General features: G+C 47.7%; 3 protein-coding genes across 14 annotated transcripts in view; all 3 read left to right on the forward strand.

The window, feature by feature from the left end:
- The first annotated feature begins 5,745 nt into the window (after positions 1–5,745).
- Positions 5,746–15,625, forward strand: LZTS3 (leucine zipper tumor suppressor family member 3). 7 transcript variants are annotated; one of them, XM_043478876.1, is made up of 6 exons: positions 5,754–5,902; positions 9,627–9,687; positions 10,306–10,525; positions 11,068–11,538; positions 11,857–12,723; positions 13,062–15,625. In XM_043478876.1, the coding sequence occupies exons 4-6, from the start codon at positions 11,086–11,088 to the stop codon at positions 13,758–13,760; spliced, it is 2,019 nt and encodes a 672-aa protein (XP_043334811.1). In that variant the 5' UTR covers positions 5,754–5,902; positions 9,627–9,687; positions 10,306–10,525; positions 11,068–11,085; the 3' UTR covers positions 13,761–15,625. The 7 variants fall into 7 exon arrangements, with proteins under 7 accessions (XP_043334807.1, XP_043334814.1, XP_043334811.1 ...); XM_043478878.1 differs by having other exon boundaries at positions 10,306–10,487; XM_043478877.1 differs by having other exon boundaries at positions 10,306–10,484.
- A 1,703-nt stretch (positions 15,626–17,328) lies between these two features.
- UBOX5 (U-box domain containing 5) overlaps positions 17,329–27,361 on the forward strand; it is a 45,258-nt gene continuing 35,225 nt past the window's right edge. For 2 of the 4 annotated variants that reach the window (XM_043478880.1, XM_043478883.1), the window contains exon 1: positions 19,185–19,295. The gene's annotated coding sequence lies outside the window, so the exon portion shown is untranslated. The other 2 variants (XM_043478881.1, XM_043478882.1) reach the window with 2 other exon arrangements.
- On the forward strand, positions 17,356–27,230 carry FASTKD5 (FAST kinase domains 5). Of its 3 annotated transcripts, none has more exons than XM_043478870.1 (2): positions 17,356–17,455; positions 24,523–27,230. In XM_043478870.1, the coding sequence occupies exon 2, from the start codon at positions 24,560–24,562 to the stop codon at positions 26,987–26,989; it is 2,430 nt and encodes an 809-aa protein (XP_043334805.1). In that variant the 5' UTR covers positions 17,356–17,455; positions 24,523–24,559; the 3' UTR covers positions 26,990–27,230. The 3 variants fall into 3 exon arrangements, with proteins under 3 accessions (XP_043334805.1, XP_043334804.1, XP_043334806.1); XM_043478869.1 differs by lacking the exon at positions 17,356–17,455 and adding an exon at positions 19,182–19,295; XM_043478871.1 differs by lacking the exon at positions 17,356–17,455 and adding an exon at positions 23,675–24,061.

Genomic DNA, 27,361 nt, shown 5'->3' on the forward strand with positions numbered 1-27,361 from the left:
TCACCAGCTGAGCTACTAGGGAAGCCCAAGATGGGAATATGGAATTTTAAATAAAGGATCCTGTCTATATAGATGCTATTAATACAAACTAGTGGGGAAGACAAGTGGTTTATCAATCACATAATTTTCTTCTTTTATCTCATTTGTCAGATTTTGCCATTAAGACTATTCTACCTTTATAAAATAAATTAGCTTTTTTTTGATTAAAGTATAGTTGATTTACAATGTTGTGTTAATTTCTGTTGTACAGCAAAGTGACTCAGCTATATATAGATATGTATATTCTTTTTTTTTTTCAAACTTTAAACCTTTTATTTTGTATTGGGGTACAGCCAATTAACAATGGTGTGGTAGTTTCAGGTGAACAGTGAAGGGACTCAGCCATACATATACATGTGTTCATTCTCCCCCAAATCCCTCTTCCATCCAGGCTGACAAATAATGTTGAGTAGAGTTCCATGTGCTGTACAGTGGTTCCTTGTAATCCGTTTTGAAAATAGCAGTGTGTACATGACCTTCCCAAACTCCCTAGCTATTCCTTCCCCTTGGCAACCATAAGTTTGTTTTCTAAGTGTGTGAGTCTCTTTCTGTTTTGTAAGTAAGCTCATTTGTATCATTTGTTTTTAGATTCTACATATAAGGGATGTCATATGATATATCTCCTCTGTCTGACTTACTTCTCTCAGTATGACACTCTTTAGGTCTATCGATGTTGCCATAAATGGCATTACTTCTTTCTTTTTTAATGGCTGAGTAATACGTACCACATCTTTATCCATTCCTCTGTTGATGGTCATTTAGGTTGCATGCATGTCTTGACTATTTATAAACGGTGCTGCAGGGGACACTGGGGTGTATGTATCCTTTCGGATCATGTTTTTCTCCAGATATATTCCCTGGAGTGGGATTGCTGGACCATTATGGTTTAATACAGGATATTGAATATAGTTCCCTCTGATGTACAGTAGGACCTTGTTGTTTATTCATCCTGTATATAATACTTGCATCTGCTAATCCCAAACTCTCAGTCCTTCCCTCCTTCACCTCCCCTTTCCCTTGGCAACCACAGATCTGTTCTCTATGAGTCTGTTTCTGTTTCGTAGATATATCCATGCATGTCACATTTTAGATTTCATATATAATGTCTTTCTCTTTCTGACTTACTGCTTTTAGTGTGATAATCTCTGGGTCCACAGAGAGCTTTCCTTCTTTTCTTGTGATTTAGAATGACGTGTTTATAGGTTGATAGAACCCAGTCTAGTGCCATTTAAAAGAGTAGATCTTTGGGACTTTCCTGGTGGTCCAGTGGTTCTGCACTTCCACTGCAGAAGGAATGGGTTTGATCCTGGGTCAAGGAACTAAGTTCCTACATGATCCTTGGCATGGACCCCCCCCCCCAAAAAAGGTAGATCTATAACAATGCAGTTCTTTTTGTAGTTATTGATCTTATTAAAAACTACAATTAAAATAATATTTAAATAACCATTTTTCTATCTGGAAGCTTTAGTTAGTACAATGAAACAAAACATTGAAAAAGAAAAGCTCATTTTACTATAGATAAAATGATTTCATCCTAGAAGTCTCTTTTTTTACTTCAGGCTTGCTCCTGACCCTCCAGGTCTGTGTCTTGAGTGCACCTCTTCAGCAAGGCCTTCTACCTTATTCTGAATTGGGATCCCCTGCAATCTCAGCTTCTCTTTCGTACTTACCACTTTCTAATTCACTGTATATTTTACTTATCGTCTCCTCCTACTTGAGTGAAAGCTCCATTAGGGCAGGGAATTTTGAGCAAATGTGTAATATTTTAATAGTTTTTATAAATTTTCAGAGTTTCCTCACCTGTTTATTCTTCCAGGCAAACTTCTTTACCTTAAAATAATGTTGTTGTTTTTTTTTAAACAAAAGTAACACATGCTTGTTGTAAAAAATGCAAACATTACCAAAGTGCCTAGAGTCCTCTCTTCTGCCATGCTCCCAGAAATCCCACCATCTCAAGGTAGCCACTGTTATTAGTTTGGTGTGTATCTGTCCAGACTTTTCTATGCATGTACATATATACTCTTTTAAAAATAATAGAAAAATTAAGAGTATAGTGTGTATACATGTTATTCTGCCACTTGATTTTTTGGACTTGCATTGCGTTGTTGCATTGTTATTCACTTGATCAATCTTCTACTAATAGAAAACTAATAGAAAAACTTTCTTTCTTTTTTTTTTTTTACTATTATAATCATTATGTCAATGACTGGCTTCTTACATCTATCATATTATTTGTGATGGTATGGTATTTCTTCCAGAAATGGAATTGTTGGGTTCAAGGATATAATGCATTTCTCATTTTAATAAATCACCCAGTTGTCCTCCCAAAAGACTGTTCCAGTTTATACTCTCAAAAATATTTTGCAAGTTCCTATTTTCCTACAGCCTCACCAACATGGAGTTTTAATTTTTGTTAGTCTGATACACTCTTTTTTTTTTTTTGGCCTTCCTCATGATCTGTGGGATTCCCCAACCAGGGATTGAACCCAGGCCCTTGGTGGTAAAAATGGAGTCCTAACCACTGGACCGCCAGGGAATTTTCCTGCTAATCTGATACTCTTGTTTTGATCACTTGCTCTTCACCCCATTGGTGAGGCAGAGATTCTCACTTTAGGATTGTGGGGATAGCCAAACACAATACCTGGCACTGAGCAGGTGATATTGACAACACATATACTCACAGCTCAGGAGAGAACACCACAAGCTACACAGGACCACAGAGGTGTTGCACTGAGGCATAGAGTGAACAACCAGAGACTATGTGAGGCCAGCTTTGTAGCAGCAAGAGGGTGAGTGCCCCCTGGTTCCTGCAGGGGATATGATTATGATTGGCTTTTTAAAATAAATCTGAGGGCTGATAGAGAACTGAGACCCACTACAGTACTCAGAAATAAGCAGAATCTGTACCTCATCCATTTGTTAAGGAGGATTGTTTGACTAGGGCCACTTTTGGTTTAGGCCGTTGGAGGCCCTCTGGATTTTACCAGATGTCAAGGTAGCACAAAATATTGAATCTTAATGTCAACCTTTCCTAGTTAATTATGAGAGTTCTTTGGGGTATTTACTTTTGAATGACTTTTTGGCATCTATTTTGAGGATTGTTTTTTCTCATTTAAGACAGTCATGGATTAAGTTCTTATACAATAATATCTAATTTTATTTCCTTGATTTGTATTTAGGATCCCCCCACCCCAAACTGATCAGTATGACTGGTTCTTTTTCTGTCCTTCTTCCTTTATTGGGAATTGGTATAAAGGGAATGGTGGCTTCATAAAATGAAATACCATTTTTACTTTTCTGGGCTATGATAGAAATTTCCAAGGTGAGGATTATCTGATCACTGAAAGTTTGAAAGAAGTCTTCCTTTAAACCATCTAGGTCTTGAACCTGCTTCAGACATCTTTCTTGGATAGTATTTTCAACATTTTTATTGTTTTTGTAATTGTATTTCCCAGAAAAGGGTCCAATATTATTAAATATCAGTGTTTCCATATGCATTAGAACAGAGTCAGATATGGTATTCTCTTACTTTTCTGGTGTTCCTAAGATGCAAAACCACATTGTTAATGACATAAGAACAGAGAACTATAAAAAGATATTAAGTTGAGATCAAGACAAAGGTAGATGGAAAAACGAAAGGAAAATAAAATGAACAGAATGAAATGTTTTATTAGAGAAAATAGAATACCCTTAACTGTGAAAATTAAATCAGTAATGGTGAAAACCAAAAACTTGAGATACTGTCCCCAGGATTTAGAGAAAAGGGACAAAGAGATTTAATTGACAGTGGTAATCCAATGTGATAATTTTAGAGGAGAAAAAAAGTCCAAAACAATCTGTTCGTAGAATGGACAAGAACATACTAGAAGAGACCTTTTCTCAGTTGAAAGGAAGACTTTTTTTATTTCTGAAATTTTAATAGAAAAATGCCTATACTAAGATTTATACTGGCAAAATGTTTTACTTTTGAGAGTAGAGAAAAATTCCAACAAGCACCAGGCAAGTTGCTCACCTAAAAGAAAACAATCCAGTTATGCTACCTTTTTTTGGAGCTACAATATAATTGACATATAATATTAGTTTCAGATGTACTTGCTACTATTTTAAGAGCCAAAGACAATGGGATATGGACAAGAGAATTTTGAGGGGGAAAGTTTGAGATTCAAGAATTCTATAACTAGTTAAGCCACCCTGTGTGTGAGGACAGCAGAAAGGCATTCTCACCTAGAGCATAGACTTAGAAAAATGTAACATCCTGGAGTTCACTTTGAAATCACTAGTCAAGTTGGGAGATGGGTCTGAAGGAGGAATAGAAAAATTAGTGCATAAGAAACTGTCAGTGACGTTACCAATTAAACAAATCATTGGCAAAAGCCAAAACAATGATTGAAAAAGAGGATTTTGTGACTTAAAAAAAAGTATAAATAAAAACTGAGTCTGTCATCCTAGATTAAGTGGACAAATATAAGTAAGTAGTGTGAGGGCAGCAGGCCAAGAGATGGAAATTTCTCATTACACAGGAGGAACATAAAAATGAATGATTTGTCATTGACTTTAATAATTTGTGAAAATAAGCTGCATTTTTATTTGATAAACTTAATGGCAACAACCAGAAGAATTAAAAACAGGCTTTCTGCATTGCAAATCATTATGGGAGATAAAAGCAAATATGGAAAAATTCAGAAAACAGGAAACAGACAGAAATAAAAACTATTTAAATAGAATGACAGCTGACCAAACAAATCATCTGTAACAGTAGAGGTACTATGGATTACATGCCAGCAGAGTGGAGAAACTGCAGTTTTTAAGTCAGATCCTTTGTGCCTCAAAGATTTTGCTAATGCTGAACCCTAGGCCTGGCTTGCTTGTCTATCCTATTCAAGGTGAAGGCCTCCGTTCCAGACAGACTTCCTCCCGGCAGTCCTGGGCCACCTGGGGCGGAATGAGCACCTCTCTCACATACCTGGCAACCGTGTGCGAAGCTGGTACTCCATATCAGACACAACCGCCTTATTCCCTCTCACTATGAAGGGCCAAGGCATCTTGCCAGGTTCGGGCCACAGGATGAAGCAGTCAAACCCTGCTCAGTTGTAATGTACGTCTTTTACCTGGTCGCCCGCCCTTCCCCCCACGACGGTGATCCTCAGTGAGAATCAAGTTTCTCAAACCGGCTCCGATTGCTGACGGACAGAGCCAAGGACCCTCAAAACCTTACAAATGCCCGCCGGCTTCTCCCCGCGCCTGGGCGGGTCTTCCAAGGGCGGTGTCTTATCCACCCCCGACGGCTCGCCCCGCCCCCACCTTGCAGACTAGTAGCAAGGTCTCAAGGTGTCCGCTGGGAAGCCTCGTCCCGAAGAGCGGGAGCGAAAGAGGAATAGGGCGCGGGGCTCGGCGTCTAGAGCCCCTTCCCCAAGTCAGAGGAGTTCCTCCTTGTCGCCAAAGATGTGGGGTTCAAGAAGGGTCTGCCCTATTGGATTTAAGAGGAGAGACTGGGGGGCTGCGCCCAAGCGTATAGAGGGTTAACACGGAATGTGCAGAGGGCTCGGGGCAGGCTCAGAGCGACCCGAAGGCGGGTGGGTGAACTAGAGGTGTCCCACGCGCGGGCCAGGACGCAGCGATAAAGGGGTTAAGGCACCGGGCCCCGCCTCAGCCCAGGGATTGGCGAGCTTGGGGGGCGTGGCTGGAGGGCGGACCTGCGTTTGCCGCAGCCGCGGGTGGGCGGGGCCCGGGCGGGGAGCGGGAGGGGCGCGGAGCGCAGCCGGGCCCGCGCCTCGCGCCCCGCCGGGCGGGCTTCTGGCCGCGCCAGCGAGCCGGGCCGGCGGCGCCAGCGCCGAAGACCCCGCGCCGGACCCTGAGGCAGCGAGTAAGTGAGGCAGACCCACCGCCGCGCCCCTCTCGACTCCGACCTTTCGCCTTGCCCGCTACACCGCGAGGCTCGTTCGGTCGGACCCGGAGCTGGGGAGGGGGAGCGTCCCACTGCTGGGATCCCAGGGATGAAGGGAGTGGAGATGAGGCCGATGATGTCATGGATGCTTCGCAGGGCCTGGGGGAAGGTGGCGGCCGGAGGGGGTGCGGCCCGGATTATGTCACCTCTTCCCTCTGCGCCCCGCCCCCCCGGGCCACACGCGTTGGTGAGGATCTCCAGGAGGTGCAGGAGGGATTTCTCCCACCGCAGAGATCCCCCCGGACACCTCCTCGGGATGGCCTGTGACTGGGGTCTCTATCTTTTGGCGCTGCGGGCCGTGGGGGCGAACACCCGCCCCCCGCCACCACCCCCCACTCCCGTGTGGGAGGCTCGTGTGTGCGCGCGTGTGTGGTCGGGGTGTGTGTGTGGGGACGCTATCAGCCCCCTCAGCCCTGAAACCCGGGATTTATCAGGGCCAGGATCTAGGGGATCGGCCCCTTCCCCCTTTGTCGCCAAGAGAAGATGAATCTCCCCTCACATATCCCAACCAAGAAGTTCTGGAGACCTCTGCACCCCCCTCCCCCAAAGCCCTATAGTGCCCCTGAAACCTTTTCTCCCTCAGTCCTTCTTCCTGGAAGCCCATCCTGATTTTCCTATCGGGATTCATTGCCTCTTTGCATTGCTTATAACTAGCATTCTCGCTCCTGCATTCTCTCTGCATCTCCTCCGAATCAGGGCACAGAGACCCCAAAATTCTGTGGCCTGTTCCCCTCCTGGGGGCACCCACAGGGCAGCCCCAGAATGAAATCTCCCTGAAGTGGCCTGAACCAAGTGCTCCAAGAGCCCTCCCCCTGGGTAGATCAGGGATGCTGTCCTGGGAGGCAGTATTTGGGTTGGTTCTTGAAGGGTGCAGAATGGGCACAGAGAGCTGCGAAGAGATTTTGTGTAGTGTGGAGAGGGACTCAGGTCAAGGGAAATAGGATGAGCAGCAGGAGAGTCCTTGGGGGCCCTGCTGCAAGCTGTGGTTCTGAGGGCTGAGAGGAATGCCAGGCATCTACCCATAATACATTCACTTCTTAAGATTCCTGTAAGGTAGGTGTGAGAACCCGAAGTGGAATAACCTACATGCAATTCCATCCCTAATCAGTTGAACTGGGATTTCCACTTGGAGCTGATACCTCCGTAAGTGTCTATATTGCACCTGGTGCAATAGAATTTGGGCAAAGCATGGACAAGATCGGCTTTGCCCTTTAGAAAGAGTCTCTTAGTAGCTGCACAGGGGAGGGAGTACAGAACAAGAAAGGGCAGTGAGAAGCCCCCAGCAAGGATGCTGGCAGGAGGGGCTGCTAAGATCTTTAGGGGGTGAATGGGCTGAGCTTGGGGCTCTGAGACCCCAAGGGAAGGGTATAGTGTTTACTGGCTTTGGGAGGGACACACATGTGGAGGGGCTGGGTGGTCACTGAAGGATGGAAGGACCTGCCCATCTAGCTCCCAGGTATAGGGTCTATTTGCCCCTTTTGTGACCACTAATACTGTGTGTAATGTCCCAGGCACTGAGGGTGGATAGGACAGAAATAGAGGCAGAATCAGGCAACAGGCTGTCATCCCAGGTTGTTGAGCTAATGCCATGAGGTTGTCTTTGCAGACCATACTCAGCTACCTGGGCTAGTTCAGGACCCTGACCCACAAATGAAGCTCAAACCCTTCCTCTGGACTCAGTTTCTAACTATCAGGGAGATATTTGCCCTCCCTTGTCTTGCCAGTCCCTGCTGGAGGTTTGTAGAAAGAAGCTGCAGCAGTCTGAGCTTGGGAGAGGCAAGGGGCAGAGAACATTTGCATGGGGTTGACGGTAACAGGTTAGAATTATAATAAGAAGCTCTTCAAGGAGTGAGGCTCCAAGGAAAGTTGCAGTGGGTTGGTAGTCAATGATTCCCAGAGAAAGACCACAAGGATAGGAGGCTCAGGAAACAGTTTTGGGACCTCATTTCCATCAATCCAGGACTCTGGGCACCCAGGCCTTCAGGGGACCACACACAATCCAGGGAAACCACAGGGCAGGGTGGCATATGATCAGCGCCAATCTATGGTCAGAGTCTCCTGGATCTCAGGGAAGGTAGTATTGCATATTTGTACTGCACCTTACAGTTTGCAAAGCACCTTCCTAAACATTATCCGCTCACTTTCATGACCCAAGGTTTGCTCCTGCCCACACCCAGGCTTCTGGTGAAACCCCCTTGTCTAGTTCTATCTTCTCACTGTCGACACCTTTTAGCATATAACCACACTCAGGTTTCTACCATGTTAAATTCTAAAATTAGAAAAGAGCCCTTGGATTCCAAAACACCTGAAATTACTGCCTTCTCAGAAGGGAACTCTTCCATCTTTCCCTCCAGACCCCCACCTCCCCGCCACTCCTGTAGTCTGGCTCTGCTTTGCACCACTTTTCCAAAATCATTCTCATAGACACCAGTGATGTTTCCACCTGCCAAATTCAGGGCACCCTCTCCAATCCCAATTTTATGAGTAAGCCCCTTTGTTAACTCCAGGAGTGCCCCTACCTTCTTGACGTGTAATCCATCTTGGTCTTCAGGGCCTGCCTTCTCCTGGTCTTCTTCCTGCTCCCACTTCTTCCCAGGCTCTGGGCTCTGCCACTGGAGCTCCATGCTGGACTCCACCCACAATACGCTTGAATGCTCCTGATCCAAGTCTCTCTTTCTATCTGATAGCTGAGAGCTATCTTTCTCTGGTCTTCCTCAAAGCACCCATTTTCAAAAACAAAAACAAAAAAGAACCCATTTGCCCACACATTCTCCTCCTGTCACGTTAAGTGTGCCATACCCATCCTGGTGTCCCAGTCCAGACTCCTCCCTTGCCCTACCCCCTGGACCCCATCTGTATGAAGTTTTGTCAGTTATTCCTTCCTGACCAGATCTTCCCACTGGTTCTAAGCCTCAGGACACCCAGCCTTCACCCTTTTGACTCCCCAGCTGCTCCCTACACTGCATCCAGAGATGGCAAGAGAAGGGGGTCATGTTTAGGATGGGAGGAGGATATTCTGTCTCCATATTTCTGTTCATGATCAGTGAGCAGAGCGTCAAGATTTTGGCAGCAGCACCTAGGGCACCAGAGGAAAGTAGGCACTCACTTTTAGGATCCTGCACTTACACTTAAATTGCACCCTAAGTGCCTCTCTTGCCTTACTCTATGTCTCAGCCTTGTGGGATGTATGGAACAGATTAGCTTAAGGGAAGAAGGTGGTAAACGCCTGTTCTCCACACCTAGGCGGGGTGAGGGGGGGGGGCGGGGGGAAATGCGGATAGAATGGAATTTTACAAAAGTGCGGACTGGTTTGTGGGAGTTTTCCAGCCACCTCGGGCTGTAATTCCTGGTGTGGCCAGAAGACACCTGCAAGGCAAGAGTTTTGTTTGGCTCCCCTGATCTGGGACCCGATAGCCTCAACACAACATTAGAAGTGGGCATCTGGAGAGAAGACAGTTTGAAACATCACTCAAGGGGCCCAGGACTGCCACCTGTACCCCTTCACCTTAGCAGGCGAGGAAGGCAGGGTTTAAAGGACTGAAGGGCGCCCCCTGCCATTTTTGGCACTTGTATTTGAGCGTCTGCTCGCGGCCGGCACTGCCTGCAGCCCCTGCCTGGCTGAATATGAGGATCTCTGGGGCAGGTGTTTCCTTGGTGCGGACTTGAGACAAAGGAACCAGGAAGCAGGGCTTTCCAGAGCACAGGTAACCCGAGGCCCTGCTCCCCACTGCTTCTGTGGGCCAGCCTTGGGGGAGGGGGACGCACGCCCACAGAAGGGCTCCGAGGAATTCTCGGTGAACTGTGCAGGGTCAAGGTCCACAAGGAGCGGGGGAGGGGAGTAATCCAGGAAGTCTTCCCGAAGGCAGTGAATTCTTGGAGGGGTTCTGCGGGCGCGGAATCCTGGGCGCCGCTGGGCGCCGAGGCTCCGCCCCTGCCCCCGCCCACCTGTGGGAACCGCAGGCCGGGAGGGAGGCACGGCAGGCGTCCTCCGCAGCCAGCGCTGCGTCCTCTCCCCCGGCTTCAGCCAGCCCCGGGGCCTCTGCCGAGGTACTGACCATGGGGAGGGGCCCCTCTCGTGCCAGACCCCCATGCGTGCAAGTTGGGAAGACCTCTGGGAGGGTCCCCTGCTACACGCTGCAACCGCGGTCCCCGGCCGTCCGCGAGGGGCGGCGCATGTCCTAGGTGGCCCAGCTGCGCGCCGCCCAGGCAGCTACCGCCCACCCTACCCCCAATACCTCCGTCCTGTCCCGCGCCCGCTGCCCTGGGGTTCCTGGCACGCGGCAGCTCTGCGAGGTAGGTCCTCCATTCCTCCCATTTCGCAGAGGAGAAAACTGCAGTCCGGGATGGCTCGGTCGGCCGGTCCAAAGTCGCGTAGCTGGTTCGTGCCGAGCTGCGAGAGTGAGGCACATGGCCCCTGCAGACCGGGCCTCGGAGGGTCCCAGGCTTGAGGCCCCATCGGCCCCCCACCCCCTTGGAGAGGCAAGGAGAGGATCCTGCGCCGGTAGTGAGCCTCCACTTCTGTCCTTGACTGCAACACCCTAGGTTAGGGGACCGGGAAGGACTCCCATCCCCAGTTTTTGGATAGGGGTGGGCTTCCCTCCCTTAAGTTCTGAGGTCCCCTATTGAATTCAGGTACTGCTGTCCCCTTCCAAACCCATCTTCCCAGCCCATGAGGTTGGGATATAGGAGTCCAGACCCAGAGTAAAGGACACCTGAGTTCTGAGGTTGCAGTGAAGAATTGGGGGTGGGTGGGTCACTGAGTGGGGGGCAGACCCATGAAGAAGCTGGGTCTGAGGTGGGAGTTAAGAGCGGAATACTGAGTATAGATAGCAAAGCTAGGAGGGTGGGTGTATGGTCCCTAGGGGTTGGGCTTTGTCAGCTGTACGAGGGGCAGCCCCTATTACCAAGTTGTCCTTATTTCCCCAGCCCCATTCCTTTACCTTGGCTGTCTGGGAACTCCTGGGCCCACTGTAAGGAAGGGGACACTGAAAGGCAGGATCAGGTGGTTCTGGGTCAGGCTTGGATGGGGTGGTGGGGGTGGGGCTGGGTCTGATCTCTCTCTGCTTTCCTACTTGTGCCCACAGTGCCCCCCTGGCTTAGTCATGGCGAAGCTGGAGACACTGCCTGTGCGTGCTGACCCAGGGCGAGATCCCCTCCTGGCCTTCGCCCCTCGGCCCTCTGAGCTCGGACCCCCAGACCCTCGCCTGGCCATGGGCAGTGTGGGCAGTGGGGTGGCCCACACCCAGGAGTTTGCCATGAAAAGTGTGGGCACCCGCACGGGGGGTGGGGGCAACCAGGGCAGTTTCCCTGGTCCCCGTGGCAGTGGGGTCAGCAGGGAGAGGCCAGGCCGCTACCCCTCAGAGGACAAGGCTCTCGCCAATTCACTCTACCTCAATGGCGAGCTACGGGGCAGCGACCACACGGATGTCTGCGGCAACGTGGTGGGCAGCAGCGGTGGCAGCAGCAGCAGTGGGGGCAGTGATAAGGCCCCACCACAGTATCGTGAGCCCAGCCACCCACCCAAGCTCCTGGCCACCTCTGGCAAGCTAGACCAGGTCAGTCCTCAAGGCCTTTTTCTGGGGATAGCTGGCAACCCAGAGAAGAGGGTGAAGTGGGCCTTCTTGGTTGTTTTTGAGCTTTAGGGACTGAGATAGAAGCCGGATTGGGGAGCCTTGGGGGTCAAGTCCAGCTGGTGGGCCTTGGGCAGATAATTGGTTGTGAGAGGGGCAGGGGGTAGCCAGGAGAGACTCCCAGGATGGAGGTCCAATGGGGGTGGAGATGGGGCTGGACAAGTCTAGATCAGAGGGAAGAGACTGGGGCCAAGGCTAAGGCCCCATCCTGATGCCCACTCCCTCTTCCTTGCTTCTGTGCAGTGCTCAGAGCCGCTAGTTCGGCCTTCGGCCTTCAAGCCTGTTGTACCCAAGAACTTCCACTCCATGCAGAACTTGTGCCCCCCACAGACCAACGGGACCCCTGAGGGACGACAGGGCCCTGGTGGCCTCAAGGGTGGACTGGACAAGTCTCGGACCATGACCCCAGCGGGCGGAGGTGGGAGCGGCCTCTCAGACTCAGGCCGGAACTCACTCACAAGCCTGCCCACCTACAGTTCCAGCTACAGCCAGCACCTGGCGCCCCTCAGTGCCTCCACCAGCCACATCAACCGCATTGGCACTGCCAGCTACGGCAGTGGCAGCGGTGGTGGCAGCAGTGGTGGTGGGTCGGGCTACCAGGACCTGGCGACGTCCGACAGTGGGCGGGCCTCCAGCAAGAGCGGGTCATCCTCATCCATGGGGCGACCAGGTCACCTGGGATCAGGGGAGGGTGGAGGGGGAGGCCTGCCATTTGCGGCCTGCTCACCACCTTCGCCCAGTGCTCTGATCCAGGAGCTAGAGGAGCGGCTGTGGGAGAAGGAGCAGGAGGTGGCAGCTCTGCGGCGTAGCCTGGAGCAGAGTGAAGCGGCAGTGGCCCAGGTGCTGGAGGAGCGTCAGAAGGCCTGGGAGCGTGAGCTGGCTGAGCTGCGGCAGGGCTGCAGTGGGAAGCTGCAGCAGGTGGCCCGGCGCGCCCAGCGTGCCCAGCAAGGCCTGCAGCTACAGGTGCTGCGGCTGCAGCAGGACAAGAAGCAGCTACAGGAGGAGGCAGCCCGGCTGATGCGGCAGCGGGAAGAGCTTGAGGACAAGGTTGCCGCCTGCCAGAAGGAACAGGCCGACTTCCTGCCCCGGATGGAGGAAACTAAGTGGGAGGTGCAGACTGGGGCGTGGGCATCTCCCTGTGTCCCCTTCTTCTGTCTCTCTGGAGAAAACCAGAATAGCAGCCCACAGCTATCACAAGGGGAGTGAAGATTGTGGCAGCATCAGTTGGCAGTGTCTGTGAGGACCAGAGCAGTCCCAGGCCCTGTGAGATTAGCTATGTCATCCTCATGAGTCTGAGGAGGGGACCCTGCATTGTCTTTTTTGCCATGATGAGCTGACCCTGAGCCCTGGGGCAGCTTGATGCCCTGGGGCTGGATATGGGGGCTAGAGTGGGGGTAAGCAGAGTTCTGCTTTCCCCCTGACTTCTCTTCTCATCTGCCCCTGCCCAGGTATGCCAGAAGGCTGGGGAGATTTCCCTTCTGAAGCAGCAGCTGAAGGACTCGCAGGCGGATGTGTCCCAGAAGCTGAGTGAGATTGTTGGGCTGCGCTCACAGCTGCGGGAGGGCCGGGCCTCCCTGCGGGAGAAGGAGGAGCAGCTGCTCAGCCTGAGGGACTCCTTCGGCAGCAAACAGGCCAGCCTGGAGCTGGGTGAGGGAGAGCTGCCCTCTGCCTGCCTCAAGCCGGCACTGACCCCAGTGGATCCGGCCGAGCCACAGGATGCACTGGCCACCTGCGAGAGCGATGAGGCCAAGATGCGCCGTCAGGCTGGGGTGGCTGCTGCCGCCTCCTTGGTTTCCTTGGATGGGGAGGTGGATGCTGGTGGGGAGAGTGGGACGCGGGCCCTGCGGCGGGAGGTGGGGCGGCTGCAGGCTGAGCTGGCAGCTGAGCGGCGAGCCCGGGAGCGCCAGGGTGCCAGCTTTGCAGAGGAGCGCCGAGTGTGGCTGGAGGAGAAGGAGAAGGTCATTGAGTACCAGAAGCAGCTGCAGCTGAGTTATGTGGAGATGTACCAGCGCAACCAGCAGCTAGAGCGGCGGCTGCGAGAGCGAGGGGCTGCGGGAGGTGCCAGCACACCTACACCCCAACATGGGGAGGAGAAGAAAGCCTGGACCCCCTCCCGCCTTGAGCGCATTGAGTCCACAGAAATATGATCCCCTACCTGGGCATGTGGCCTTTTGACAAATACCCAGTCAAAGGCCAGAGTCCCCAGTATCCCCTTCCCTGCCATCTCTTTTCCCCATGTCCTCTGAATCCCCAGACCAAAGAGGTTCTCAAAGCAGCTGTGACCAGGCCCCTCCCCTCACTGGGTGCCTCCCAGCTCTACCACTGCCCCACTAGGCAGCCCACTCAACCCTCCTCCCAAGGAGGAAGCAGGGAGGGCAGAGTGAATGGGGCTGAGGGCCCAGGCAGCAGGGGAACTCGTGCTCCTTTTCTTGGCACTCCCTTGTTGGAAAGGTGGCAGGCCTTGCAGAGCCATGAGGTGCCCAGCCCCTGGGTGGGTCTGGGCTGCTACTGTTGGCCACCCTGTGTCCAGAGATGCTCTCTGTACCAATCTCCTAGGCCATGTAGCCTGAGGGGAACTGTATGGGGTCTGCCAAAGCTGACAGTCTGGGCTCCTGGCCTCCCTGTTTCCTGCACTTTTCTCCCTCCCTGGGCAGATTGGCAGGACAAGTGGGAGCAGATGGCCTGCCTACGGTTGAGAGGGCTACCTGCCTAGCCCCTCCCTGCCAAGGTCTCTAGCCTGGGCTAGTCCTGAGTGTATGTCTATATGTGTATGTTGGAGGAGATAAGGGCTGAGGCTGGAGGCTCGGTACCCGGGGAAGATCTGCTGTCCTGTTCTTGGGAAGGGTCACCTGGAGACTTCTTAGCTCTACCCTCACCCCTCTGACCAGGATCCTGTAGGAAAACAGCCCCATTTGCTTGGCTGATCCCTCACCCAGGGCCACTATCCAGCTCTAACTACAGTTATTAAGTGCCACCTGCCTCTCAGGCACTCCCCTCATCGACTTTCTGAGGTCCTATGGGTGTCTGTGGTGTCTTCCTATGTCTTCCCACTTGATTCCCTCAGCCACCTTCTGCTTTTGTGCTCAGCCTACTGCTTTCATGCTCAGAACATCATTGTCCTAGGCCACCTCTTCCCCTAAACCTCACCTTTTCTCCCAGTAGAAAACTGCTTGATCTTTGGTGCACTGCCCACTTCCTAGCTCCTTTGGGCCCAAGCCTGAGCCCAAGGCCCTTGTTTTGGGGGGTGGGGGGGTAACTATGATTGCTCTTGAAGAGCAAGGCTGAACTGAGAGAATCACTGACCCCTGGGTCCAAGAGGCCTGAGGTAGCCCAGTGTTTGCCCAGGGTAGTCCTGGCATGGCCATTAGTGGGGGTTGGGGCAGCCAGTCACTTCCTCCTCTGGGGGCCCTCTTAAGAGTCCATCTCCCCAAAATAAGAAGGGAAAGGCAAATTTCTAACACACCAGCAATAAAAATCGGAGGAGGTTTGGCCCTTGGCCCTTGTATTTCTCTTTTTACTCTCTCCTTCCCACCCCCAAGACTGGGTTTGTGGGGCAGGCTGGAGGGAGCTGGCAACTACTGTGAGCAATCCCCCGACCCCTGACCAGCCTCCTCTCATGACTGGTGACTGTTTAACGAGCTGTGCACCCCACACACAAACAGGAGTGCCCCTATGGCCTCTGTCCTGCACAGCCCCTTCTGGTGCCCCTTACCAGTTCTCTGAGCTGGGTGGGGGGCTGTCCTGGCAATCACTGCCCATTCCACTCACCCTTCATTGCACTGGCCCCAGAACCTGGGCCTGGGCCAGAGGGGCAGGAGGAAGAGGAGGCGTTAGTATGAAAAAAAAAAATTAAAAAGTAGAAAAAAATATGAACAGACTCAGCTTTGGGATTTCCAACCACAAAAGAAATTATATATAAATATATATAAATATATATCTCTACCATATGTGATGGAAAGACTTTGTTTTCTTTTCCCAAAGAAATAAAATGGAGAAAGCCTCTTGAGTGGCACTCTTTTGGCATGCTTGTGTCTTTGCAGGTGTGGGAGGTGAGGCTGGGTGAGGGGAGTATGGAGGGCATGAGTAAAGCTGGAGTAAACACTTCAGAGGAGGCATGAGACTGGAAGTGCTCACAGGACCATGCCAGGAGGTTGGATCAAAGACCAATCTCCTCCATGTTGTCCAGGAAGAGTAGTGCTTCCACTTCTCTACCTGAAGGGGCTTTCTCTTCAGTTCAGACTGTTGCCAAAAGGGTTTCAAGCTAGTTCCAGCTCAGAACCTCGATACTAGGCTGTTGGTCAGAAGGCAGGTGACGCAGGGCAGTCTATAGCATCCTGATTAGCCAAAGTCTGAGGGCAGAACACATAGATACGAAGGCTGAGAATCAGTTTGTAATTAGTGGTGAGGCTCCAAAGACAGAAGGGACCCAAGTGTGCTTCAAGTACTTCAAGCATGTTTGTAATTCCTTTGGTTAGGCTCACAAAGCTCCTCAATTAAGAATGTACTCTGCCACAAGTAACACAACCTGATTTACAGGACCCCACAGAGTGGTTTATTTTCCTTCACCTGACACAAACTCTGGACATAAGTATGCTCTAAGTGTCAGAGGTGTTGGTTCATCAAGGACCTAGACTTTTTATCCTCCTCCCATCCTTTGCACGCTGTTCCCTCCATGCCACAAGGCAGCAGTCACAGTTCTGTGAAGTGACTGAGGCAGCAGCACTTTATCAAAAAAAGTAAACGCTTTCCCAGAACCTTCACACTATCCTTCCCTTTAAATTTTTTTTTTCTTCCCTTTAAATTTTGTGGGCTGGAACTGAGTCGCATGCTCTTCCCACTTAAAGGGAGGCTGAGAAGTTGAGTATTTGGCAAAGAGAAACGGGATTGTCATAGCTGCTGAGGAGCAATTACGGTTTATTTCATCTCCTAGGCTTGTTCTCCGTTCTGCTGGCAAGGACGGTCATAATCAGCAACTCAGTGATCTGGCTCCAGTGAGAGAACCTTCTCTGAGAAGGGGTGTCAGTGGTCTAGGGCCTCAAATGCGCACCCTGAGGCAAACAGTGCCCTCCACAGAGCTCAGGAGTTGGGATGCCAGGCTTGCCCCTTGCAGTGAAGCGTCCTCCTCACATTGGTTTTGTTTACCTGTCAAGATGGTGCCCTGGAGGGAGCACCATTTCTCAGGTCCCCTTCACAGCCCTTTAAGGCACCGATGAGGTGTGACCACCCTGATCAGCAGCCTCCAGTGCCTCCAGTAAGGGCCGTCTACTGCAAGTCCTCCTGGAAGTCTCGAGAGTCTCTTCCCTGTCTAATTGCCCATACCCACTCAGGTGGGAGCCCCGCTACTCGAGGAGGTGGAGGATCACCCTGGCTCATCTGCCAAAGCTCTGGCCGCCTCAACCAGCTCCTCAAATCCATTTCTCCTAACAGGTTCGTCTATCCATCACTAACTCTCCTCCTGAGAGCACTCTGTGCAGATGAGAAATCTGGCTTAGAGAGTTTACAGGACTTCGCCAAGGCCATAAAACCCTGAGTAGCGGTTTGAGATTCGAACCTGTATCTAGGCTATTCAGTGACTTCCAGAGCGATCCATCCACTGCGGTGTTTTCCCTCCGCAGGTCCTGACTCCGCAGTGACGTCTTCCTGTGGAAAAACGTCCTTGGAAAACGCTAACAGAGTCTTTTGAGCCTCGGCCGCACCCGTCACTCATCAGCAACCGGAAGTAGCGGGCAGCTCACCGGAAGTGGGGGCTGTGAGGCCAGGGTGAAGCCGGAGAAGTCTTCGTGGTTCCGCAGCCCGCGAGAGTGGCGAGTGCTCTTGCGTGGTCCGCACTCGCCAAGCTCAGGTGAGTGACGGCGGCCGGGGAGGAAGCCGTGGCGGCGCTCCGTGCCGAGTTGGGCCGCGCTTCCAGGCCTGAGCTGCGGGTGCCTGTGCCAGGCCCAGCTCTAGGGAGAGCCTCGGAGACCTGGTGTCCTGTGGCCTTTGGTAAGCGGCTTATGGCTCAGATGGTAAAGAATCTGCCTGCAATGTAGGAGACCCGGGTTCAATCCCTGGGCCGGGAAGATCCCCTGGAGAAGAGATTGACAACCCACTTCAGTATTCTTGCCTAGAGAATTCCATGGACAGAGAGGAGCCCAGCAGGCTACAGTCCATGGGGTCGCAAAGAGTCGGACGGGTCTGAACGACTACCGCTACCACTTCTTACTTGTACCTTGATTTTTCCTCTGTGAGACGAACAACAGAACTTGTTTCACAAGGCTTTTGTGAGAACGTAGTAAAATATTTTGCCGCTCATCTTATCCCACTTCAATGTATGCGATTCACCTGGAAATTTGGAGATTGGGAGTCTGTAAGTCTGGGCTGGGGCCCGAGATTCTGCGTTTCTCACCATTTTCCAGGTGAGGTTGATGCTGCTGCTCCGCAGGCTGCACTTTGAGTAGCAAGGCCCTGTGGCATTTGCTTAGTACCTGGGACAGGTTGAGTCTTCAGTAAATAATAATACGAGATATATACCCTCTCCCGGCCTTTTTTTTTAAACAGATAGTTTCTGGTTGCACAAGCCTAAGGTTATTATGGGTATCTCCCTCCGTTTTTTTTATATCCGGGGATAAGAAAAATAATTGCCATTTTTCTTTCCGTACAAATCATGACACAGCTCTTCTCTCCTAACTCAGGGAGCTTTGGGGCCTCTCCATAGCAGTTATATTCATGGGCCTCCTCAGGTGATGCTTCATTGCCCACTTAGTGCAGACTCTTGGAGGTTCTTCATCCTGTGGAGTTGAAACCAACTGCTTTAGCACCAACATGGCTAACGTCTGTGCTTTAGTCATTTGTTGCTGCTGGAATCTGAATTTATGTTTTCTGTACTTTACTCACATTCTGTGAGTTGCCTAGATTCTGCGACTCAGTGCTCGGAATGGCCTTAGGCAAGCTCTGGGATGAATTTGCTGTTGCCTGGTAGACCAGAATAAAATTGAAAAACTTCATGCTACATAAGACAACTGAGAATGCAAGGCATTTGGCAGTTATGCAGGCCTAATTTAATTTGTCAGTATAGTTTTCTTCCCCATTCATCAGTTTATATTTTCAGGTCCCCAGTAAGGCCTTATCATTCACCATGCAAATAAGTCAACTTTAATACCAAAGAATTCTGATGTTTCCCCGTCACTTTTCTGAAATACCATAATACGCAGTCTTGCAAATATAGGAAAACCGATAAAATCAAATGTTTGGTTTTGCTAAAAGTGATAGGTACTTGAACTGTTTATTTGGAAATGTTTTCACATGATTGTGGATGCAGATACTTTACCTGTTGGCATTTTGTCAATCCTCTCATAGACTCCAGCGCCGAGAGAAAGTCAGTTTTTTGTTTTTTTAATTGTCAGGGCTACTCAACACATTAGTTGATAAGACAAAAGTGGATTTGAAGTATCTGTTTATTTGTGGTAATTTTATAATTTTATCAGGACATAAGTGGGTTAAATTTTTCTAGCAAAAGAATCAAATCAGAATTAAGAGATGAGATCTGGCATCTGGTAAATTGAATATGCTGAGGGTGTCATATACTTAATCTACAGTTAGCATGGCTGCCTTCCTCCGCCTGGCTCCCCTCCTCTAACTTCTGGACTGTAGTTTAAAACGAAGCTATTCGGCCTTGCTCAGACCTGTACCTGGAAGGTGGAAAGGTAAGATTTCTCGCTCTTGTGAAATCACATCATTCAGGGTGGTTTGGGCAGTGTCTTTCAGAACAGCCGTGGTTGGTCCAGTGGTGTCTAAGGCTCCAGTCTGTTTCTCTAGGACCCCTGAAGAGGAGATGGGGAGGGGAGTATCCTTGGGGCATTTACGCTAGGAAAGGGACTTTGTGAAATGATGTCACATAAATTTGAACCTTTAGAGGAGACATGAGGAGTTACCAATTGGGCATCTCTTAGTGTTCTCTTTCCAGCTTTCTTATGGATTCTTTGGGAACCCTTAAATAAGGAGGAACTAACTCTCCCTCTGTCTCTATCTGGGCAAAACATCCTGGCCTCTTTCTTTGTAGTGCCTTTTCTCCCCACTCTTCTGCTTTATTGGTTCTATATCTTCCTTGTGTTTCTTCCCTTTCCTTCTCTACAGTACTTAATACTCATCCTCTAAAGTGGTTGTATTTCAGTTCTGTATACATAGATTTAGTGTCTCTGCTCAAAGTTGCATGGCAGAAAAGTGAGTAGCTACTGTTTGCCATTTGCAGTTTGTGTCTGCATGGCTCTAAGATTAGTTTGTCATCGTTCGTTACTGGGCATCCATAGAGAAGTTCTACAGACAGTAGGAAGTGCTTGTACTGGAAATAACTTTTCAACCTTTTTCTTGAGTATTTAGGTTACTCTATCTATTCACGGATTGTCTTATTGAAGAACAATTTCTTGTTAGAACATCCTTTTTGTAAATTTAATTTTTTTCCAAGTTATATGTGTGCATGGCTTATATAGTTAAATTCCATGGTGGCCCCGTGGTTAGGACTTGAAGATTTCACTGCCCAGGGCGCAGGTTCAATCCCTGGTTCAGGAACTAAGATTCCATAAGCCACATGGCGTGGCCAAAAAAAAAAAAAAGGCAAATAGTTTGACAGATCTTATAACACTTACTATAACATATTAACATATAACATATTCTTATATTAATTCCATTTTTGTTCTCCAGAGACACTTTTCAACTATTTGTTTGTTTCTTTTGGTATTCGTTGGTGTACTCTAAATAACTAACATTTGTATTTCTGTTTCTTGATTTCTAGGACATCTCTATGTCCATAAAATCTTTTGACTTCTTTTTATGGACTTGGATGCTCTAGGTCTCATGTATTACTGCTCAGTTTCCCTCTTTCCCACTTCCCCTCCCTTTAACCTCCCAGTATAGTTTGCTCAAAATTTTTGTTTAAACAGATATTCAAGGTTTATGTTAGTAAGATTATGTAAATATTATTTACAGCTGAGCAAGGAGTGTAATATAACAATTTTTGTCTTGTAAAACTTTTTTGTATTGTTTGGAGTTAATAATTTTTGTTGCTGTTATTGGCTTGGTTTTCCATCTACCTATTACTTATTGGCTCAGCGGTAAAGAAGTCACCTGCCAATGCAGGAGCCATGGGTTTGATTCCTGGGTTAGGAAGATCCCCTGGAGAAGGAAATGGCAACTCACTCCAGTGTTCTTATCTGGGAAATCCCATGGACAGAGGAGTCTGGCTGGCTAAAGTCCATGAGGTTGCAAAAGAGTCGGACACAACTTAACAACTTGGTGACTAAACGACAACAAATTACTTGTTTATGCTCAGATTATCCATCAGAAATGTCAATCTCCTCTCCTGTGTAATATCCATCTCTTCTAGCATAAACTAGTTGCTCTTTGTGTCTGCTCACAGCTGTAGTCCTGAAATCTTTATCATTATTCCTAGAGTTTCTCTTTACTTCCTTTCTATGTTGAACTGTAAATTCTGGATCCTATATCTCTCTTGCCAACTTTCACATCTTCAATTATGATAGTTCTCTTTACCTTGATACTGGAACATCTTGTAAACTCATTCCTTCGTGTAGATTGTTGTCTTTGATGTCTTCTTTTTGTTCTTTTTGTAAGTAGTAATTACTAGTGATAGCTAGGATCTTAGACTGTTAAAGATATGAGGGGCTTTTGAGCTTACCTAACCCTCCAGTTCTAACCCTCCAGCTTCCTGGCATCTGGAAACCCTATAGATTATTTGGGGGTCCTCCCCACCCTCCTGTCTGAAATCTGACTTCCCTTTTTGTCTCTCCAGTACACTAGCAATGTGGGATTTGGAATCAGATCATCTTTGATGTCAAACCCCATTTTGTCCCTTATCTGTGTAATCTTCATCAGGTTTCTTAATCTTGTGAAGACTCTTTTTCCTTATCAACAATATGGAGATAATAAAACCTACCTTGCAAAAAGGTAAGAATTGGAACTGATGCAGATGAAACCGCTTCTTCAAGGCTTGGCACAGTGGAGACCCTAAGACAGTTGTGGCTCTTGTTCTTGTGGGATCCTAGTTCCCAAACCAGGGATCCAACTTGCAACTCCTGCATTGGAAGCATGGAGTCTTAATCATTGGACAACCAGGAAAGTCCCTTAGCCTGTATTTTTGCAAATCAGAAAGAGCCACGTAATTCAAAACATTGGATCTATACCAGTCAAACATTGATGATGCAGGAAATGGTTCTTCATTTCAGGACCACATACAGTAATCTCATTAAGTGATCTTAGATAATTGAGGTAACTTAAATATGTACTTTTAAAGTTGTATTAGTTATAAAAGTATTTGTTAAATTAATCCTATTCTATTTAACAGTTTTAATCCTACTAAAAAGGAAAAAAAGTTAATTTGTCAGAGGTGTAGCAGAAAATCTCCCCATAGCTATATACTTTCCTTTTATATAGGTGTATTTTAAGTGATGTCACTGATTCTGTTTGTTCCACTGACTATTTGTATAAATCTTTCCATGTGTTGATGCCTGACACACGCTTATTCTGTAAACCAGGTTACTCCTTCTGAAAAAACATGGATTTTCAGTTTTTTTGTTATTGTAAAAAAAAAATTTGTCTTTTTATTAAAGTTATTTCTTAAGATCTAGTTCTCAAGATGAGAAGGAGGGCTTTGAACAATTGCTTTAGTTGGACGTTGTGCTGACCTAAATTTAGATTACAGGTTCCAAAACAGGTATTCTTAAAAGCCTTGTTCTGTCAACTAAAGAGTTCCATTACTTGCTTTCTCCTTTGTTCCCACCATACCTGAGCTGCAGTATTAATTGAGATTCCGTTTTGAGGCATAAATCTTTAAGTATCGTCTAAATACTAAAGGAAAAAAAATCACTTCATTACTATTTTCCTGATGTCTTCTAATTTTTAAAAAGGTAGCCATTTGCATTCATAGGAGTAAGCTAATGGTCTATAGCAAACCTTTTCTGTGAAGGGCCAGATAGTAAATATTTTATGCTTTGGAAGCCATATATTCTCTGCCAGAATTACTCAACTCTGCTCTTGTAATGAGAATGCAGCCATAGACAGCATTTAAAGCATTTAACAAATGGCCTGGCTATGTTAAAACTTTACTTACAAAAACAGATGAGGGCTGGATTTGGGCTCTGGGCCATAGTTTGCTAACACTTGATCTATAGCATCTGGACCCACAGATTGAAATTTGGTGGGAGAATGGTCCACAGGCCACAGTATGGAACTAAGCGTATAAAGATTTGGTGTGAAAGAATTCTGTTCTGGTTTACAAAGAAATTAGGCGCATACCTTCCTGCCATCCAGAGAAGCCTGTGTGGCTGGGCTACTTGAAAAAAGCCTCTAACCTGCCCTGCAGTCCTCTATTTCTTATGCTATGGGCTCCAGAAGGAAAGGCCTGACAAGGGGAGTTGCTTAGGCATTTCAGAAAATCATTCTGGCACCCTCAGAACCTTCATGGGATTTTCTGCATCATGAGCCATGTCTGGTCCATATCTTGGCATCTTAGTGCTCCCTGGGTTTTGCTTGTTAAGCTTTGGCATTTCTCAAGTAGAAGTAGAGACAGTAAGCATTGAAAGCAAGAGTATGGCAGAGTCATTTTCATAACCTGTCATGGTTTCTGCTGTAGAAGAAAAGTAGAACTTGTGCTGCTCTCAGGCAGAATAATCAACACCTGATTCACTGGAAGCATTGCTAATATGCCTCCTCCAGAGGAAAGCTGTGCTGCTCCCCTTGTTGTCAGCAGGGCAGTTGCATGAATTGGTGTTCCCTGAGCCCAGCTTTGAAATGCTCTTTGTGTCTCACCCATGAATTGACAGTGAGCAGGGCCTCGGCCTTCTACCTTCCCCCACCAAAGTGCTTGAGTTTTGGGGGGTTGGTGGGGTTTTTTTGGTATCTGGAGTAGCTATTTTTCTTTTTGATTTTTATTGGAGTATAGTTGCTTTACAGTGTTGTGTTAGTTTCTGCTGTACAGCAAAGTGAATCAGTTACATGTGTACATATATCCCCTCTTTCTTAGTTTTCCTTCCCATTTAGGTCACCACAGAGCACTGAGTAGAGTTCCCTATGCTATACAGTAGGATCTCATTACTTATCTATTTTATACATAATATTGTATATATTTCACTCCCAATTCTTTCCATCTCCCACTCCCCCCACCTTGGTATCCATAAATTTGTTCTCTACGTCTGTGTCTCTTTTCCTTTGCAAATAAGCCCATCTGTATGTACCATTTTTCTGGATCCACATATAAGTGATATTATATGACATTTATTTTTCTGTTTCTGACTGACTTCACCTGTATGACTGTCTCTAGGTCTGTCCACATCTCTGTAAATGGTACTGTTTTATTCCTTGTGAGTGAGTTTTCAAGTTTACTTCCCAAGTGAATGACTACTCTGCAATAGTGATTCAGACTCTTGTCAGCCTTGAGAGGAGAATAGGCATCTTCTACAAGGTACAGAAGTAGCATTAAAACAACTGAATTCTGTAATCAAAAGGAGGAACGGGGGGGTTATTGTGGGTATAATTGTGCTGATATCAAAGAGGTGGGATAGATTGCATACTTCTGTTCTCAGCTTTCTCTTTGGAAATCTGCTTTCCTCATTCCTGTTGGATTTTAGTGCAACAGCTGTCTCTAACTGTAACAAAAGTCTGGCCAGAGGACAGAGGAAATTTAAACTGAGGAGCAGTCCAAAGAACTGCTCAATGGTACCCTAGGTTTGGGGGTTTCCTGTGCCTTTATGTAGGGTACATGGGGTTTTTCCTTGATGTATGCTGTCTTGTGGTTTGGGTATTCACTAACATTGAACTTACTTGAGTGGACAGTGGTATAGTTTTAATCCATGTCTTATAGTGTGTAAATTTTGGTATTAAGATAGGTGGAAGCCACTTATTCTTCATCTACCCTTTTTTCAGTATCTGGCACCAATTCTGGCCCAGTCATTTGTGATCCATGGCTCTTGTGATATGCCGAAGATTTCCAGGCACTTTCTGTGGAACACCTTCCCAACCAGCTCTAATCAAGAACCATATAAACAAGAAATTGCTTGGTCAGACATGTGAGGACTGTGCTCTGACCACTAGAATGATCAGTACTGACACCAGAATGGCAGCCATTCTCCAGCTGTTAAAACCTATAAGATATTGGACATTTTGCAATCCTTTTACCTACAGTGCAACCCAAAGTGTGGCATGGAGGAATATGAGAAGCTACGTGTGGCACAAAGGACAGAACTCTCCAGAAAACAGCCTCTGCCATCCTGCCAGAAAAGTTAACATTTGTAGCACCTCTGCTGCTTGGAGGATTCTGACAACTGGCAATACCCTCCCAGGTTTGGAATTCAGCAGGGCTTCTGCCTCTCAGGCCAGCACATTGAACCTGCACTCATCCAGGGCCATGAGAATTAATGAAGAGGATGTAGAAACTTTTGATTCCCTTGAAGACCCTCGAGTTTTCCTCCAGCTAAGACCAGAATATCAGCTTCACAGCTATAACAGATCTGTGACTTGTCAACCTCTGTCAGTTTCAGAAGGTGAACTAATTTTGCACAAAGTCACCGTTTATCAAGATAATCTCCAGCCTCAAATTATTGTTGACTATATCTGTAAGCTGAGTTCTTTGCCTGCAGAGCAACATCCTGTTTTGCTGTCCAGTACCAGCTTTGCTCTGCTCTGCCAGCTGAGTGTGAAAAACATACATCTCTTTGATGCCCCAGATCTGATCAGTATTTTGAAAGCTTTTGTCAGTTTAGGAATTCCTCATTCCCATTCAATGCTAGATGTATTTGAAACAAACTTTTGCCATAAGGTATGGGAAATGAGTCTGGATCAACTTCTCTTGGTGGCTGACCTCTGGCGGTACTTGGGACGCAGAGTACCTCGGTTTTTAAAGATCTTTTTCAGTTATCTTAATTTGCATTGGAAAGATCTATCCCTGTCCCAGCTGATTCACTTAATTTATATTATAGGTGAAAGTCGTCAGGCACCCCAGGATCTAATGCAAAAACTGGAATCATTGATCCTCAAGTATATAGATTTGATCAATTTAGAAGAGGTTGGTTCAGTCTGTTTGGGGTTTTTTAAATCGAGTAGTGGTCTCTCTGAATTTGTCATGAGGAAATTTGGAGACCTGGCTTGTGCTGACATGCAGCATCTGAGTAGTTATGCCTTAGTGAATATTCTTAAAATGTTCCGTTTCACTCATGTGGATCACGTAAATTTCATGAAGCAATTTGGACAGATTGCTCCTCAGCGAATTCCTTCCCTGGGAGTTCAGGGTGTCATGCACCTGACTCTTGCCTGCTCGGCGTTACGCTTCCTGGATGAAAGGGTAATGAATGCAGTGGCTGCTTCTTTGCCTCCTAGGGTAGCATACTGTCGAAGTAAAGATGTTGCCAAGATTCTGTGGTCATTTGGAACTCTCAATTATAAGCCACCCAATGCAGAAGAGTTTTATTCTAGCCTGATAAATGAGATTCACAGAAAGATGCTTGAGTTCAATCGATACCCAGAACACCTGCTCACGTGCTTGCTGGGCCTGGCATTTTCTGAGTACTTTCCAGTAGAGCTCATAGATTTTGCTTTGAGTCCAGGGTTTGTCAGGTTAGCTCAGGAGAGAAGTAAGTTTGAGGTCACCAAGGAGCTGTATACTCTTGATGGAACAGTTGGCATTGAATGTCCAGATTACAGAGGCAATCGTCTTAGCTCTCAGCTTCAGCAAGAGGGGTCAGAAATGCTATGGAATTTAGCAAGGAAGGATATGAGCTCAAAACCTGAATTCCTAGAAGCTCTCTTTTTACTTGAGACCATGTTGGGTGGGCCCCAGTATGTCAAACACCATATGATTTTGCCTCATACCCGATCTTCTGATTTAGAGGTTCAACTTGATGTTAATATGAAGCCATTACCATTTAACAGAGAAGCCATACCAATTGAAGATGTAGCCAAATTAAGGCTTAAGCATGTGGGAGTCAACCTTACTGATGATTTGATGAATCAGCTACTAAAAGGGAAATCAAGAGGGCATTCCCAGGGGGAAATTGAGTCAGACAGTGGGCAGCAGCCCTTGAAATTAGAGGAGGAGACAGCTAACCCTGTGGGAAGCTCCCTTTGCAATAAGGTAGACAGATTGGCTGGCCTATCCCCCCCGACCTGCTTGCAGGCCCCACAAGTGAAGCTGGCTATTCAGTTGACAAACAGGAACCAGTATTGCTATGGTTCCAGAGATCTGCTCGGACTGCATAATATGAAGAGGCGGCAGCTGAATCAACTTGGGTACCGTGTGGTGGAGTTATCTCACTGGGAATGGCTCCCACTACTGAAACGAACTCGCTTAGAAAAACTGGCTTTTCTCCATGAGAAGGTGTTCACCTCTGCTCTCTGAAGGGCCTTCAGGGTCATTTCTACTCATAAATGCTGTGGCTATGCACTGTAGCAGGTGTTGTGAAACAGTTAGAAAAGCCAGAATGTAGATTTGGTAATAAAATCATCTGTTGAGATTAAATTGTACCCTGTCTGTGGTAGGTAGAAGCTAGTGTACATTACTGTGAATTAATTATAACTTGGTCCAGTTGTATAAGTTGTTGCTAATTTATACAGGTAAATAATAAACATCTTAAAATATGGTCAAGAAACTCCTTATCTTCCTTTCTGTTTATTAGCCTCATCTCATGATTGCTTTGAATTTTTAGGATAAAAGTATAGTCAGGCATTGTCAAAAGCTAATCTTATTTAAAAAATGGTTTTGTCATATTTT

Source organism: Cervus canadensis, chromosome 10, assembly GCF_019320065.1.
Source record: "Cervus canadensis isolate Bull #8, Minnesota chromosome 10, ASM1932006v1, whole genome shotgun sequence".
Lineage (NCBI taxonomy): Eukaryota > Metazoa > Chordata > Mammalia > Artiodactyla > Cervidae > Cervus > Cervus canadensis.